General features: G+C 36.0%; 1 protein-coding gene across 2 annotated transcripts in view; it reads left to right on the top strand.

The window, feature by feature from the left end:
• The window catches only part of LOC149780209 (centrosome-associated protein 350-like), a 379,234-nt gene that overhangs the window by 118,452 nt on the left and 241,972 nt on the right, over positions 1-18,810 (top strand). For both annotated transcript variants that reach the window (XM_089936968.1, XM_089936967.1), the window contains exon 6: positions 8,452-9,132. In XM_089936968.1, coding sequence (XP_089793094.1) covers positions 8,452-9,132 — 681 coding nt within the window. The remainder of the gene's footprint in view (positions 1-8,451; positions 9,133-18,810) is intronic.

The raw sequence follows: 18,810 nt of genomic DNA, 5'->3' as shown, positions 1-18,810 counted from the left end.
AAATGGTTAAGTTGTGCATGTATATTAAGTTACTGCAGTGTCAAAAGGTGAGGTTGCACATGTATCATAAGTTACTGCAGTGTCACAAGGTCAAGTTCTGCATGTATCCTAAGTTACTGCAGTGTCAAAAGGTGAGGTTGCACATGTATCATAAGTTACTGCAGTGTCACAAGGTCAAGTTGTGCATGTATCCTAATTTACTGAAGTGTCACAAGGTCAAGCTGTGTATGTATCATAAATTACTGCAGTAGCACAAGGTGAGGTTATGCATATATCAAAAGCTACTGCATCACATGGTCAAATTATGCATGTATCCTAACTTGCACTGATTAGCAGATATTTAATAATTTAGTGACTTCATACTAACAGCATCAGTCCAGGCTAACTCCCTATTGCAGTGTTATTTTGGTAGTTGCTGTTGTCAATGACTAGTTAGGGTTACAGATCATGTAAGAATGCCGATCATACACTGTTAGCTGTCTGCAGATGATTGACAGAACTCTCAGTAGTGACCTTAAATCCTTAGGCTACAGTCCGAGTTCAAAGTCTTCCCAGGTACTCTCACAAATGTTTATTTACAACAAACCATGTATGATTCCTATGTTCACATACTATGAACATTTTTGTGGTTTTATTCATTGAAACTAGCTTTTGTGTGCCACATTTTGATCAGAAGATGGTTTATTTATAGTATGACTAATTACTCAGACAACAAGAAGGCCAGTTGATTTTCGATGGGTAGGAGGCATATAGTTTACACAGGAATTGCCAGTTGATGTTTTACTCTACCCCTTTTATTGACTTTAAATAACTGTCTCTTGTAAATATAATTTCTTACAGCTGAAAAGATAAAACATTTATGCATTTAATCAAGTGACAAAATAAGTGTCAAAAGATCTTTATTCATTTAATCAAGTGACAAAATAAGTGTCAAAAGATCATTATTCATTTAATCAAGTGACAAAATAAGTGTCAAAAGATCTTTATTCATTTAATCAAGTGACAAAATAAGTGTCAAAAGATCTTTATTCATTTAATCAAGTGCAGAAAAGTGTCAGTTGAACTTTACATTTTTGGTCATGACAACTTTCCAGCTGATAATGTTTAAAAGGGAATATACACATGTTTGTCTTGCAAGACATCTGGTACGGCCTGTACACAAGTAGATTAATGAAACATTGAAGCCATTTACACAAATGTATGAAGCGCTACAATCTTGAAAGATAGACAAACAGAAAGTGACCATCTCTACAGGTACTGCAGTTTTGTAGTTGTTGTTGTAGGGTTTAGTGCCATTTTTCAGCACATGATAGACTATACATGGCAGCCAGTATTAATGGTGGAGGAAGAACCCTGGAAAACCACAGAAAGAATCACCGACCCACGAGAAGCTACTGGCAAGCTATCTCACATACCAATATTGGCCAAAGCAGTTTTGTAACAAAATTGATTTTACGAAGAGATGTCCATGTTACCTTGTAGGAGTTTAATAAAAAATATTGTGTCATCCAGAAATGTACATGCAGTAGTTTAATACAATATATTGTGTCATCTAAAGATGTAAATGATCTTTCTTCACACACATCCTACTTTTTATGGTCTTAACAGAAGCACAAAATATAAACAGATGAAAAATAGAATTGTCAGCTGCCATTATTAGATATAAGACTGATTAAATTAATGTTACAGCTGCTGTAATTAGAAACAAACACTAATTAAATAAATGCTACAGCTGTCATCAGTAGATATAAGACTAATTAAATAAATGCTACAGCGGTCACCAGTAGATTTAACACCAAATATATAAATGCTACAGCTGTATTCAGTAGATATAACACCAATTATATAAATGCTACAGCATCCAACAGTAGACATAACACCAATTAAATTGATGCTTCAGCTGCCATCATTAGATATGACACCAATTAAATTAATGCTACAGCTGACATCAGTAGATATAACACCAATTAATAAATGCTACAGCTGTCATCAGTAGATATAATACCAATTATATAAATGCTGCAGCATCCAACACTAGACATAGCACCAATTAAATTAATGCTTCAGCTGCCATCATTAGATATGACACCAATTAAATTAATGCCACAGCTGACATCAGTAGATATAACACCAATTAAATTAATGCTACAGCTGTCATCAGTAGATATAACATCAGTTATATAAATGCTACAGCATCCAGCAGTAGACATAGCACCAGTTAAATTATTGCTTCAGCTGCCATCATTAGATATGACACCAATTAAATTAATGCTACAGCTGTCATCAGTAGATATAACACCAATTATATAAATGCAACAGTAGACATAATACCAGTTAAATTAATGCTTCAGCTGCCATCATTAGACATAAATACCAATGAAATTTATGCTAAAGCTGATATCAGTAGAGATAAACACCAATTAAATTAATGCTACAGCTGCCATCAGTAGATGCAGCATCAATTAAATTAATGATACAGTTGCCATCACTAGATATAACACCAATGAAATTATTGCTTCAGCATCAATCAGTATACATAACACCAGTTTAATAAATGCTACAGCTGCCATCAGTAGACAGCACCAATTAAAATAATGCTACAGCATCCATCAGTAGACAACACCAGCTAAATAAATGCTACATGATCCATCAGTAGATATAACACCAGTTAAAAAATGTTACAGCAGCCATCAGTAGACAACACCAATTAAACTAATGCTACAGCATACATCAGGAGATATAATACCAGTTGAATAAATGCTACAGCTCCCATCAGTAGACAACACCAATTAATGCTACAGCATCTATTAGTAGATAAAACATGAATTAAATAAATGCTACTGCTGCCATCAGTAGACAACACCAATTAATGCTACAGCATCCATCAGTAGATAAAACATGAATTAAATAAATGCTACAGCTGCCATCAGTAGATATAAATACAAATTAAATTAATGCTACAGCATCCATCAGTAGATATAAATTCAAACTGAATTAATGCTACAGCAGCTTCACCTAAATGGATAGTTATACAGCAATGTATAGTTAGTTGTTCCTGTATAAATGTGATGGTGATTAAATTTCATTAAAACAGAGATGCTTTAAATAAGTAGATCTGAGAAGGCCAATAAAAATGTCATGTTTGTTTCACCGTTTGTAACTGATCAGATAAAGTGTTGCATTTTAAGTTAGTGATAACTGTTATTAAAATGGCATTTTTAACACTTTTATTAGATTTGATTGATTAGAAGGTTATCAGAATATAACCTCATATTGGTGTCTGTCAGAGCTCCATTATGTTGCACACCATATTGGTGTCTGTCAGAGCACCATTACATCGTAGACCATAGTTGCAGTCAGGTTGGATGCTGATCAGACCTTAAAAATGGCTGCCTTGACAGACATTTTTGGAAATCTTCATATTGCTACTTCTCCAGAACAGGTGGTTGTATCGGGTTTTTTACTGAACACTGTTAGCAATATATACCAACATTTGCCTTGGATTGATAATGGTACTAATCAGATCTTAGAAATGGCACTGTAGTGGCCCTCTCATAATCCTTGTTATCACTACTCCTCCTTTGTACAAAGTGGAATTTACATGGGTTTCACTAAAGCACTTGGTTGTGAATGAAATGATGCATATCGGACAACCAACATGTCCAAACTGTTGCGAAGGATTTGTGTGGAGCAAGTCAATGGCCATCGTTTACATATTGGTACTTCTTGGAGTTTAGGAATACATTGACTTGCGCATGCATGTATGTAAAATGAATTTTGACAAGACTTTGTATTTAGTTGTATTCTGATAAGTTGACATTCAACACTCTTACATTAATTTTTAGGTGAAAGGTCTTGACACAAAGGTTTTGACTTGTACTGTTTTGAGATCATGATAACAAAAACAAATATGAATGGATTTGGATCAAACCCAGTTTGTGGATATATCTGATGAATACCTTGAATGATGCCATTTGACAGACTCAAGTATTTTCTCACCCAAAATATTCATGATTGATTTAACTAAATGAAGCCTGTAGGTACATCTTGATACTGAAACATGTTTGGTAATTTTCCATTTATGATATTGTTTCCAAGGTCAAAGACCAAAACAAAGAATGACAACTTTCTTGTGAATATGCTGCTGTTGTTTTGGGTTTAATGCCATTTTTTTCAGAATGTGATAGGCTATACATGTGTACCAATATAACTAGTGGCAGAAGAACCTGGGAAATGCCAGGTAAGCTATTGGCAAGCTTTCTCACACCCATGTTGGTCAAGCCTGGGACTCAAACTCAGACAGAGGTGCGATGGCAGTGATTGGTAAGAAGCAGTATTTTCGAGTCACTTTTATTAAATATGATAAATAGGCTATTACCGTACAGCGGTTCATTTGGATGGCCTATTTTGTTTTTACAAAAGACCCATAAATCTTATGTCATGATTGTGCAGCTAATTGGCTTAGTTTTTATGACATTGGAAGTATATTTTTGACAAGATTATTTTATCAGCCTTGGTAAACAGGCATATATCAGAAGGATCTAGGTTGAGTGTAGTTATAATCAAGATTCAGACATATTAACACATTAACCCCTGGAGGTTTTTGTCGCTTTCATCTGAAATTTGAATAGGAAACACATTTTGGAAGCTATTTCAGAATGCATCCAAAACACCAACTTCCAGGTGATCTTCCAATAACATACTGCCTAGTTATGTTAGAACATAGTTTTTCATTGGCTATTTGGCTCGCGCATGAGCAGAAGGGTAAAAAAAAGTTGGAGTTATTTTTTATATATATTTCTTTTTGCTTAATGGACCCATTATTTTTGTATCAAGACCACTCTTTATTCCAAATGCCCATCTTATCCTAGTTTTTGCAAAGGTTCATCTGTTTGCAGTTCAGATCAGTTTGCCTTAGATCTGAGACTAATAAGTCTAAAATCCAGACACAAAATTGGATTCTGACCAATGGTGGATTTTGGGTAGAAAAAAAGTCAGGTCCAAAAAATGAGGTTTTCCCTCTGTATTTTTTTGTAGTGCAAATAGAAATTCCAGATTATTTGGCGTCATTGTAGAGCTACATCTGTCTACCTTACTATAATACCACCCACTTTAGTGTATCTTACATTATCTTGACGCCACAGAGCTTGGCAGTAGGCTACTACCTCCTGCCACTTAAACTTGTCACCAGGGGTTAATGTGTTAACTATGGAATCTTGCATATGATTGTATGAGCTTGTCAGCAATACAGAAACTTTCTTTCTGATCAATTTTTTTTAAATTAAAGCAGTCTTAATATATTCATCAAGACATTGGATGAGTTTATTTAAGAGCCAGATATTATTATACATTTATTTGGTTATGAGCAGGATCTACACATTTATGTGGTTATTGGCAAGATCTACACATTGATGTGGTTATGGACAAGATATACACATTTACAGTGTATCCCCTAGGGGTGCAAGACTTAGAGTCAAAAATCTCCTTGGTGTCAAAACTGGGGGTCAGACTGAGTAAAAAACAAACTTTGGTATCAAAACTGGGGGTCAAATTCAAAATTTGGGGGTCTCTGAAGTGCAAATGAGAGTAAAGGGAAACACTGCATTTATATGGTTATGAGTAAGATATACCCATTTATATGGTTATGAGCAATATTTATACATATATTACTGGTCAGATCTACACATTTATTTGGTTATGAGCAAGATCTACACATTTTTGTGGTTATGAGCAAGATTTACACATTTTTGTGGTTATGAGCAAGATCCACACATTTATTTGGTTATGAGCAAGATCTACACATTTTTGTGGTTATGAGCAAGATCTACACATTTATTTGGTTATAACCAAGATCTACACATTTATTTGGTTATTAGCAAGATCTACACATTTATTTGGTTATGAGCAAGATCTACACATTTTTGTGGTTATGAGCAGGATCTACGTTTATTTGGTTATGAGCAAGATCTACACATTTTTGTTGTTATGAGCAGGATCTACATTTATTTGGTTATGAGCAAGATCTACACATTTATTTGGTTATAACCAAGATCTACACATTTATTTGGTTATTAGCAAGATCTACACATTTACATAGTTACATGAGCAATATATACACATGTTTACATGATTTTGAACAAGATCTATACATATTTATATCATTATGAGATCATCATCTAGTGTCTCACCAATTGTACACTGATGACACCCAAATATACAAATCTAGCCACCCAACTGAAGTAGATGCTACCATCCAGGGTGTAGAGAGGTGCATTTCTGATATGAAATCATGGATGACATGTAACAAGCTGCAGATGAATGAAGATAAAACTGAGGCCATTCTGATTGCAACACAAAGATTTTCTCATTCACATCCTTTACCTCAAACAATAAATATCAGCAACACCATTAAATTCACACAGTCAGTACGAAACCTAGGTGTCACTCTGGACAGTACTCTCACATTGCACCAACATGTCATGAACTTATGCAAGGTTGCATATCTTGAGCTGAGACGCATCAGCTCCATTCGCATATATCTTTCAGTTGATGCCACTACAACACTTGTGTTCATTAGTACTTTCAAGACTGGCCTATTGTAACTCAATTCTGACTGGTTCATCTCAATATCTGCTCCAGAAACTTCAAAAAGTTCAAAACACAGCTGCTCGGATCATACTTAGAGTACCACGATCAGAGCACACCTCCCCGCTGCTCTGTACCCTACACTGGCTATCCATTCGATCCAGAATCAAATACAAAATTTGTTCTCTGTGCTATGTTTCACCGTCGGACTCTAGTCCAACATACCTATCTGACCTCACCCATGTGTACACACCAGCAAGATACTTATGCTCCTCTTCTGACAATCGTATACTCATTATTCCCACTATGAAAACAAAGTCATATGGACAGCGTTCTTTTGCATATCAGGGCCCAGCAATATGGAATGAATTGTCCACTGAACTTAGACACAAAGACACAGTGATCACATTCAAGAGTGCTCTCAAAACTCACTTATTTTGACTGCAAGAACAAACTTAAAGACCTAATAATGTTTCCTACCTTAAATATTGTCAGCATGTTTTTTTTATATGTTTTCTAGTTTCATGGTGTTTGTTTTTGTAATCTATCATTATATGTTTTCTTATCTCATAGGTGTTGTCTAATGTTGTAAAGTGCTTAGAACTTCTAAAGATTAGGCACATACAAAGTCCTCATTATTATTATTATGAGCAAAATATACATGTTGTTGTCTTATATCAGATTGGCTGAGCTTGGTAGAACTCTTGAGATTGAGCTTTGATTGCATTTTAAGTTAGTCAGATGAGTGATATCAGGCTCTTTTGTGCCTCTTATTTCATATTTGCTTCCATACTTATATTTTTCTGGAATAGTATGATCAGTTCTGTTGATTGAACAGGTCATGCATTAGACTATTCACTTATTGGATGTGGGCCAGACTAGTTACTTATAGGATGTGGGCCAGACTAGTTACTTATAGGCTGTGGGCCAGACTAGTCATTTACAGCTCACAGTGAGCCAGACTAGATACTTATATTCTGTGGGCCAGACTAGTTACTTACAGGCTGTGAGCCAGACTAGTCACTTTTATGCTGTGTGCCAGACTAGTCACTTGTAGGCTGTGGACAATACTAGTCACTTGTAAGATGTGGGCCAGACTAATTACTTATAGGCTGTGAGCCAGACTAGTCACTTTTAGGCTGTGGGCCAGACTAGTCACTTGTAGGCTGTGGGCCAGACTAGTCACTTGTAAGATGTGGGCCAGACTAGTCACTTTCAGGCTGTGAGCCAGACTTGTCACTTGTAGGCTGTGGACCATGCTAGTCACTTGTAAGATGTGGGCCAGACTAGTCACTTATAGGATGTGGGCCAGACTAATTACTTATAGGCTGTGAACCAGACTAGTCACTTTTAGTCTGTGGGCCAGACTAGTCACTTGTAGGCAGTGGACCAAACTAGTCAGTTGTAAGATGTGGGCTAGACTAGTCACTTATAGGATGTGGACCCGACTAATTACTTATAGGCTTTGGGCCAGACTAATTACTTTTAGACTGTGGGCCAGACTAGTCACTTATAGGATGTGGGCCAGACTAGTCACTTTAAGCCTGTGGGCCAGACTAGTCATACCTAAATATGATAATAACATGTGGACTGACATGATGAACTGGCATTTTAACAGTTAAAAAGCGATTATGCTGCAGTAATGATTCAATTGCATGTGTTGCTTCAGTGTAAAATATTGTATATTTGTAACCATATAGTGTTAATTTCATTTTCTTTTTCTTGCAGTATAATGATTAAGGTCATCATATGGTGACCAGCTGACAACTTTCAAGTGCCAGTATCAAATTTTTGTGGCAAATGGGGTCAGAATACTTGCAGCTTGGAACACTGAGTCAATTTGAAAATATTGTTTTATTGTTTCAGATGACAAGTACATAGCCGAAGACGGAGGAAGTAACCAAAATCGTGGTCCCAAAAGTTATGATTTTCGTAAATCAGATGGCATCACAAGACCAGCAAAACAAAATGATATTGCCATGAGAGATAAAAACATGGATTCCAATACCAATGCAGGGATTGTTAATGGTAGCAGTACAAATTCTAGTACAAAACGGGTAGAACCTTCAAACCAGAGAGATATTCATAATGGTAATAATATTGACTTGCAGTTAGGAGCAGTAGGTGGGGTAGGTGGTGCTCATAATAGATCTGCCTCACCATCATTTGCTCACTCAACGCTCACAGACTCCAGAGATATTCGAGAGACAGATATCAGGTTTTTGAACAATAATCTGACTCATCCACCGCAAGATTCGGATGTTCGCTGGCAGCATAATGTTGGCCCAAGATTAACTCATGTCAGTGTAACTGTCCCTGGATCTACCAAGACCACAACGACTTCCACACGATATGCCACCAATGAAACTGCACATAATGCTATTTCAGCGATGCCAAAAGAAAGTAGACAGAGAATTTTGGATTTAATAGCCAGTCAGAGGGATGCCGATAGAAGGAAAACAGCTGATAATTCCTCCGAGTCTTTCAGTGACAGCGAGACAGCCATTACCAAAAAGTTTAAAGGAAGCATAAAGAATATTGATGAAGGTAAGACAGACTTTATAGCCTGCCATGAATTTGAACTGGACATGAAGTTTTAGCCCAATCTGGCTGTCCATATTTACATTAAGTTTCTTCTGCATTTAGGTCTCGATACCTAGTTTCTTGTTACTCTTTAAACGTTGGGTTTTCATAGTTCCCTAGGTAAAAATTGTAAAGTGATTGAATGAAAATGTTAACCTTTTTCATTTTTGTTCACTAACAGATGTAGACAGTGATATACTAATTGCACCCCTCCCCCCTTCTCATCAAAAGATGGCTTTTTTTCAGTGATTCTTATGGATGCAAGGACCCATGCAGTAATTCATCCCCAACAAGGTCATTATTTTGCCCCTTTTCATATATGTTTGATTTAATAACAAAAGGATATGATATTTATTTGCAACTACTTTCATATTGATGTGGGTGCTATCAGGTTAAGGCATTTCAGGCAATTACTTACCTTGATTAAAACAACATTTTTTGCAGTTGAAAATTTTCAAGGCACGTCATTTGTTCGTATTGGCCTTGAAAGTCATTACTGTGGCTGTGTTAAGGACATGAAGGACTTTGTTTCTTAAGAAAGTGACTTGGATAAATACATTATTTGGTATGAAATAATTATATCACTACTTCTCAAATGACATCAGGTTTTCACTGCAAGACTTTGTATTATATGTATTGTTGGTTTTAAATGAAAATGGTGCCACTCAGGTGTACAGCACGGCTACCATGGTAGCCACTGGGGGAAATCTTAATGCTACTTCTGAACAGAAAGTCATGATGACATGAGGTTTTCCACCACAAGACTTTTTATTCTGACTAGTTGGTCCTAAATAAAAATGGTGCCATGTGGACATCAGATATGGCGATCACCTGGATCATCATGAAAATCCTTTTATTGCTAATCCATTTTTTTAATGGAATATCATATTGACATGGATGTTACTCCATTTGAATGGAATATCATATTGCATGGATGTTACTCCATTTGAATGGAATATCATATTGACATGGATGCTACTCCATTTGAATGCAATATCATATTGACATGGATGCTACTACATTTGAATGGAATATCATATTGACATGGATGCTACTCCATTTGAATGGAATATCATATTGACGTGGATGTTACTCCATTTGAATGGAATATCATATTGACATGGATGCTACTCCATTTGAATGGAATATCATATTGACATGGATGTTACTCCATTTGAATGGAATATCATATTGACATGGATGCAACTCCATTTGAATGCAATATCATATTGACATGGATGCTACTCCATTTGAATGCAATATCATATTGACATGGATGCTACTACATTTGAATGGAATATCATATTGACATGGATGCTACTCCATTTGAATGGAATATCATATTGACGTGGATGTTACTCCATTTGAATGGAATATCATATTGACATGGATGCTACTCCATTTGAATGGAATATCATATTGACATGGATGCTACTCCATTTGAATGGAATATCATATTGACATGGATTCTACTCCATTTGAATGGAATATCATATTGACATGGATGTTACTCCATTTGAATGGAATATCATATTGACATGGATGCTACTCCGTTTGAATGGAATATCATATTGACATGGATGCTACTCCATTTGAATGGAATATCATATTGACATGGATGCTACTCCATTTGAATGGAATATCATATTGACATGGATGCTACTCCATTTGAATGGAATATCATATTGACATGGATTCTACTCCATTTGAATGGAATATCATATTGACATGGATGTTACTCCATTTGAATGGAATATCATATTGACGTGGAGTTTTCACCACAAGAGCTGGTATAAAGTCTACATGATCCAAAATGAAAATTGGACTGCTCAGACACCCAAGATGGCTGCCCTAAGTGGCCAGCTTGAAAATCTTGTTATTGCTTCTTCTAAACAGAAATACATATTGACATTGGGTTTTCATTGCAAAACTTTGTATTATGTCTAGTTGGTCTTATATGCAAATGATGCAGTTCAGATAGTCAATATGGCTACCATTTCAGCCATTTTCAACATATTAGTTGCTACTGCTTCAGAAGAAATGGTCATGTCAGCATGGGATTTTCACTAAGAGATGTCAAGACATATAATTGGTCCTAAATGAAAATTGTGCTGATATGAGACCCAATATGGCCACCATTGCAGCCATCTTGAAATTCTTGTTATCACTATTCATTATTTCAATGTCATATCAACATAGTGTTTACATAGTCACTGTAATCAGATTTTTAAAAATTATATACAGGTAAATATATATTGGATTTAGAAATTACAGAGACTTATAAACCAGATTTTCTTTCTTATAAGTTGAGTCAAACTGGAGACAGTGTATGCCCTGATCAGCCTTATAATGATATGCCAGTAGATCAGGATCTCTGTTATTTGTTCTAATCACTCCAAACAAACTTCGTTGACCTTATCTGCCTGCACATTATGCTGCAGAAGATATTGTTCATTGCATTCAGCAGTTGGACTCCACTTTTAATGTGTATACATTGCTTATAGCTCTTAACTCTTCTACACTGGTGCTCACCAGACACAAGTGGTCACTGGCAAGTTTGATTGTAAACTTAGGCCTGTTTTATATGACCAATTGTTGGTCACTGGCAAGTTTGATTGTAAACTTAGGCCTGTTTTGTATGACCAGTTGTTGGTCACTGGCAAGTTGATTGTAAACTTAGGCCTGTTTTGTATGACCAATTGTTGGTCACTGGCAAGTTTGATCGTAAACTTAGGCCTGTTTTGTATGACCAATTGTTGGTCACTGGCAAGTTTGATTGTAAACTTAGGCCTGTTTTGTATGACCAATTGTTGTGAAAGACCAAATTCTCAGTGAACTAATTAATGAGATGTTCTGATTTGTAACCTGCCATGAGAGACCACGTTTTGTTCTCAGAAGGGCTGGTGTCTCAAGAGGGATTCTGTTCTATCTCTAATCTAAACACTTTCCTTGTTAGCATTGAAATGGTTATTTTCATAGAACAAGGATGTGTAACAAAGTTGTATCAAAAATACGAAAAAAGTATTAATTGGTAACAGTGTACACACATAAAAAGAAAAATTGTTTAAGATAGAGCTTGCCAAACTTGGGCAAACTTCCAAATACAACTGAAGTATAATATTGCCACATGTTATGCAAACATTTTAGGTAGCATGGCCAGTCATCAAAGATAAACAAGTGATTAAGAACCCTTTAATAGTAAAACAGCAAATAGTCAACATTCCTATCATTTAGTCCACAGGTAGGAAAAACCTTGTAGTGTGAATCATTTATCCCACAGTTAGCAAAAACCTTGTAGTGTGAATCATTTATCCCACAGTTAGCAAAAACCTTGTAGTGTGAATCATTTATCCCACAGGTAGGAAAAACCTTGTAGTGTGAATAATTTATCCCACAGGTAGGAAAAACCTTGTAGTGTGAATCATATATCCCACAGGTAGGAAAAACCTTGTAGTGTGAATCATTTAGTCCACAGGTAGCAAAAACCTTGTAGTGTGAATCATTTAGTCCACAGGTAGCAAAAACCTTGTAGTGTGAATCATATATCCCACAGGTAGGAAAAACCTTGTAGTGTGAATCATATATCCCACAGGTAGGAAAAACCTTGTAGTGTGAATCATTTAGTCCACAGGTAGGAAAAACCTTGTAGTGTGAATCATTTAGTCCACAGGTAGGAAAAACCTTGTAGTGTGAATCATTTATCCCACAGTTAGCAAAAACCTTGTAGTGTGAATCATTTATCCCACAGTTAGCAAAAACCTTGTAGTGTGAATCATTTATCCCACAGGTAGGAAAAACCTTGTAGTGTGAATCATTTATCCCACAGGTAGGAAAAACCTTGTAGTGTGAATCATTTATCCCACAGGTAGGAAAAACCTTGTAGTGTGAATCATTTAGTCCACAGGTAGCAAAAACCTTGTAGTGTGAATCATTTAGTCCACAGGTAGCAAAAACCTTGTAGTGTGAATCATATATCCCACAGGTAGCAAAAACCTTGTAGTGTGAATCATATATCCCACAGGTAGGAAAAACCTTGTAGTGTGAATCATTTAGTCCACAGGTAGGAAAAACCTTGTAGTGTGAATCATTTAGTCCACAGGTAGGAAAAACCTTGTAGTGTGAATCATTAATTCACAGTTAGCAAAAGCTTTGTAGTTTGAATCATTTATCCCACAGGTAGCAAAAAGCCCAGTGCTGTGAATGTCATGTTTCTGAAGCTAATATTAGTATATCATCTATTTTTATACATGTACATGTAATGTGAGTTAGACAAAGTCAAGACCAGTGCAGCTGACAAACTTCTCATGGCTTTACTGACTGACTTAACATCTGCCACTATGGAAATATATCACAATGCATCAAGTGTATTCTTTGCTGAAAAAGAAACTAGACCACATTTCACACAGGCCCGACCTTAAAGTTTGCAAGGACCAAGGTAGCACATGGGCAGCAGAGCCCTGCGATGGAATTACTGTGGTATGCCTAATTTTTTGTCAACTGGAGTGCAGGTCCTTGAAGGTGTTGGGCCCAAAGCAACTGCTTTGTTCGCCTTGTGCTAAGAACAGTTCTGATTGCACAGTATATGCCTTGAGTTTCTAAAAAAAGTATTGTTCATTTTTGTGTGTAAAATGTTTGGGTTGCTTATTCCAAAGCATCTGACTGCTTTGTTAGATGTAACACAATATTGCTTTACAAAAGAGTAGATATCAGTTTGGAGATCTTGTTCCAACACTGGTTCTGTTCTCATTCCGTTACAAATATTCCACATGAGGAAATCATAGACGATGGAAACTATTGATGTACGTATTATTTTAAGAGCTCACTTTGTGAGTGTCCATGCAAGCCATGCTTTCTATATTGGCTCTCTCATGATAAGCCATGTTAAGTTTTAAAAGTTGTTTGTCTTATTATTGGAAAGACTTTCTTATATGAAACTCGGCTTAAATTCTGTACAAGTGAGTGATGGACTTATCAATGACAATAATGGTATGGAGGACTTATCAATGACAATAATGGTGTTGAGGACTTATAAGTGACAATAATGGTATGGAGGACTCATCATTGACAATAATGGTATGGAGGACTTATCAATGCCAATAATGGTATGGAGGACTTATCATTGACAAGAATGGTATGGAGGACTTATCAGTGACAGTAATGGTATGGAGGACTGACAGTAATGGTATGGATGACTTATCATTGACAATAATGGTATGGAGGACTTATCAATGACAATAATGGTATGGAGGACTCATCATTGACAATAATGGTATGGAGGACTTATCAGTGACAATAATGGTATGGAGGACTGACAATAATGGTATGGAGGACTTATCATTGACAATAATGGTATGGAGGACTTATCAGTGACAATAATGGTATGGAGGACTTACCAGTGACAATAATGGTATGATGGACTTATCAGTGACAATAATGGTATGGAGGACTTATCATTGACAATAATGGTATGGAGGACTTATCAGTGACAATAATGGTATGGAGGACTGACAATAATGGTATGGATGACTTATTATTGATAATAATGGTATGGAGGACTTATCAGTGACAATAATGGTATGGAGGACTCATCATTGACAATAATGGTATGGAGGACTTATCTGTGACAATAATGGTATGGAGGACTTATCATTGACAGTAATGGTATGGAGGACTTAACAGTGACAATAATGGTATAGAGGACTTAACAGTGACAATAATGGTATAGAGGACTTATCAGTGACAATAATGGTATGGAGGACTTATCAGTGACAATAATGGTATGGAGGACTTATCATTGACAATAATGGTATGGAGGACTTATCAATGACAATATACGTATGGAGGACTTATCATTGACAATAATGGCATCGATTTCTGCTCACTCTTATACGTCTGTCTGGTTTATTTTCTTTATGTGCCACACCTTTGTCAACTTTTGCATCTAGCTTAAGGAACACACATATGCATGTTGGACTTTATATGTTGATTTTATATTCACATTTATATTTTAAAAATGTTTGCATGGAAAATAATCTCTCTGAATACATGTACTGTACCTTTATCAGTCTGTTCTAAAAGTTAAAAAAAGGGGTGGGGTTTTATTCTCTCCCCATTTCTAACAAAGGGGGAAATTTACTGAATATGGGAGGATTTAATAAAGAAAAAATTCAGAGCTTGAAAGTATGCATGCTTTTTATGTATCTGTTCATTGTTCTGGCAAAACTGTTTTAAATTTGCACTTCTGCCACAGTAATGTATTCTGTATTAGACCCTGCCTTATTATAAACTTTCCAGACTGTACAAAATAAAATGTCACATTTTAAAATATGTATATAGTCCATTCTGGATTGTTTGGACTGAACCAGAAGAAAACAAAATATCAGTTAAAAATACACCTAGAAATAGCTGCTGTTCTTTTTAAACATTTTTGATTATTGTTTGCTTTTCCCCCTGGCTTTATGTGATTGAATAAAATACATTTGACTGTTTATCAGGTGAAAATTCACGTTCAATCACACTGACATTCAGTATTTCTTACTAATAAGATAACAAAGTCTGAAAAGTGAATCATTCTGTCTCAAACACTATGATGGTGATAATCAAATGTATTTTTAGTTCTAAGTTGAAAATATTTTGCTTTGAAATCTATTTAGAATTCAATTCACTAAACTTTACCCACCTTTTATATACAGTTTTCAATAATATTATATGCATTTCTGTTGGCAATGAAAGAACTGTCTGTGAAAGGTTCATGGTTTTGCATTCATGAAGCAGTGTTAACTTTCTCCTTTATCAGGACTGAATGGCTTCAACTTGAGAGAAGTAATGAACCGTCAAGGAAACCTCTAGACAACTTTTCAATGATACACACACATATAATCCCATAACCATCAAGCAAACCTCTACACATCTTTTCAATGATACACACCCATACAATCCCATAACCATCAAGCAAACCTCTACACAACTTTTCAATGATACACACCCATACAATCCCATAACCATCAAGCAAACCTCTACACAACTTTTCAATGATACACACCCATACAATCTCATAACCATCAAGCAAACCTCTACACAACTTTTCAATGATACACACCCATACAATCCCATAACAATCAAGCAAACCTCTACACAACTTTTCAATGATACACACCCATACAATCCCATAACCATTAAGCAAACCTCTAGACAACTTTTCAATGATACACACCCATATAATCCCATAACCATCAAGCAAACCTCTACACAACTTTTCAATGATACACACCCATACAATCCCATAACCATCAAGCAGACCTCTACACAACTTGTCAATGATACACACCCATACAATCCCATAACCATCAAGCAAACCTCTACACAACTTGTCAATGATACACACCCATACAATCCCATAACCATCAAGCAAACCTCTACACAACTTTTCAATGATACACACCCATATGATCCCATAACCATCAAGCAAACCTCTACACAACTTGTCAATGATACACACCCATATGATCCCATAACCATCAAGCAAACCTCTACACAACTTGTCAATGATACACACACATATGATCCCATAACCATCAAGCAAACCTCTACACAACTTGTCAATGATACACACCCATATAATCCCATAACCATCAAGCAAACCTCTACACAACTTTTCAATGATACACACCCATACAATCCCATAACCATCAAGCAAACCTCTACACAACTTTTCAATGATACACACCCATATAATCCCATAACCATCAAGCAAACCTCTATACAACTTGTCAATGATACACACCCATATAATCCCCTAACCATCAAGCAAACCTCTACACAACTTTTCAATGATACACACCCATATAATCCCATAACCATCAAGCAAACCTCTATACAACTTGTCAATGATACACACCCATATAATCCCATAACCATCAAGCAAACCTCTACACAACTTGTCAATGATACACACCCATATAATCCCATAACCATCAAGCAAACCTCTACACAACTTTTCAATGATACACACCCATATAATCCCATAACCATCAAGCAAACTTCTACACAACTTGTCAATGATACACACCCATATAATCCCATAACCATCAAGCAAACCTCTACACAATTTTTCAATGATACACACCCATATAATCCCATAACCATCAAGCAAACCTCTACACAACTTTTCAATGATACACACCCATACAATCCCATAACCATCAAGCAAACCTCTACACAACTTTTCAATGATACACACCCATATAATCCCATAACCATCAAGCAAACCTCTACACAACTTTTCAATGATACACACCCATACAATCCCATAACCATCAAGCAAACCTCTACACAACTTTTCAATGATACACACCCATACAATCCCATAACCATCAAGCAAACCTCTACACAACTTTTCAATGACACACCCATATAATCCCATAACCATCAAGCAAACCTCTACACAACTTGTCAATGATACACACCCATACAATCCCATAACCATCAAGCAAACCTCTACACAACTTTTCAATGATACACACCCATACAATCTCATAACCATCAAGCAAACCTCTACACAACTTTTCAATGATACACACGCATATAATCCCATAACCATCAAGCAAACGTCTACACAACTTTTCAATGATACACACCCATATGATCCCATAACCATCAAGCAAACCTCTACACAACTTTTCAATGATACACACCCATATAATCCCATAACTATCAAGCAAACCTCTATACAACTTTTCAATGATACACACCCATATAATCCCATAACCATCAAGCAAACCTCATTGGGATGTATATAGCTTATTGTACATTTAAATGAAGCCTGTTCAGAATTGTATTTTTTAAATGTTTTATATATGTGGGACAAGCATATAGCACCAACATTATTCAGCAAATCTGAAGAATCTAACTAAACATATCATGTGACACAACATGCATATAAGTAACTATAATGCAGTCAGACATAAAACTAGTAAAACTAAACCCATACATTACATAAATACTACAGCACTCATCCACACCAGCAATACAACAACATAACACCATGTGTCACCCACACCAGCAATACAACAACATAACACCATGTGTCACCCACACCAGCAATACAACAACATAATACCATGTATCCATTTATAAGACTAGAGTAAAAAAATATGTAACTCCACCAAGGATGACCTGTACAATTTTGCAAAAACTTATTTTAATGTGGTTGTGAGGAGTACAGATTTCGGGGTAAGGTACATAGCGCATGCAAAATAATGTTTTAGACAAATCTGAGAAGCTGCTGTTAGGTATCCCGACTTAAAATGGAATTTCACAATTAAACATAAATTGAAACCAATTGAAACTAATAAAACATCAAACACTTATCTCAGTTAAACATAAATTGAAACCAATTGAAACTAATAAAACATCAAACACTAATCTCTTGTTTAGATTGGATTAGAAGGTAAGACTTAACTCCTAGTTGGAAGTGGTCTGTATTGGAAATGTCCCTGATAAAATGGGTCAATATGTCCTCATCATTTATGGTGTTGTAAAGAAAGTTGTTGAAACTACTCTGCTAACACTTGGTTTACCAACACTGCTCCGGTGGCCTAGTGGTTAGAGCATCTGCCTTGGAAGCGAGAGGTCATGGGTTCA

The sequence above is a fragment of the Sinohyriopsis cumingii genome, chromosome 16, assembly GCF_028554795.1.
Source record: "Sinohyriopsis cumingii isolate HCF-2022 chromosome 16, ASM2855479v2, whole genome shotgun sequence".
Classification (NCBI taxonomy): domain Eukaryota; kingdom Metazoa; phylum Mollusca; class Bivalvia; order Unionida; family Unionidae; genus Sinohyriopsis; species Sinohyriopsis cumingii.
This window is presented reverse-complemented; position numbering and strand designations above follow the sequence as displayed.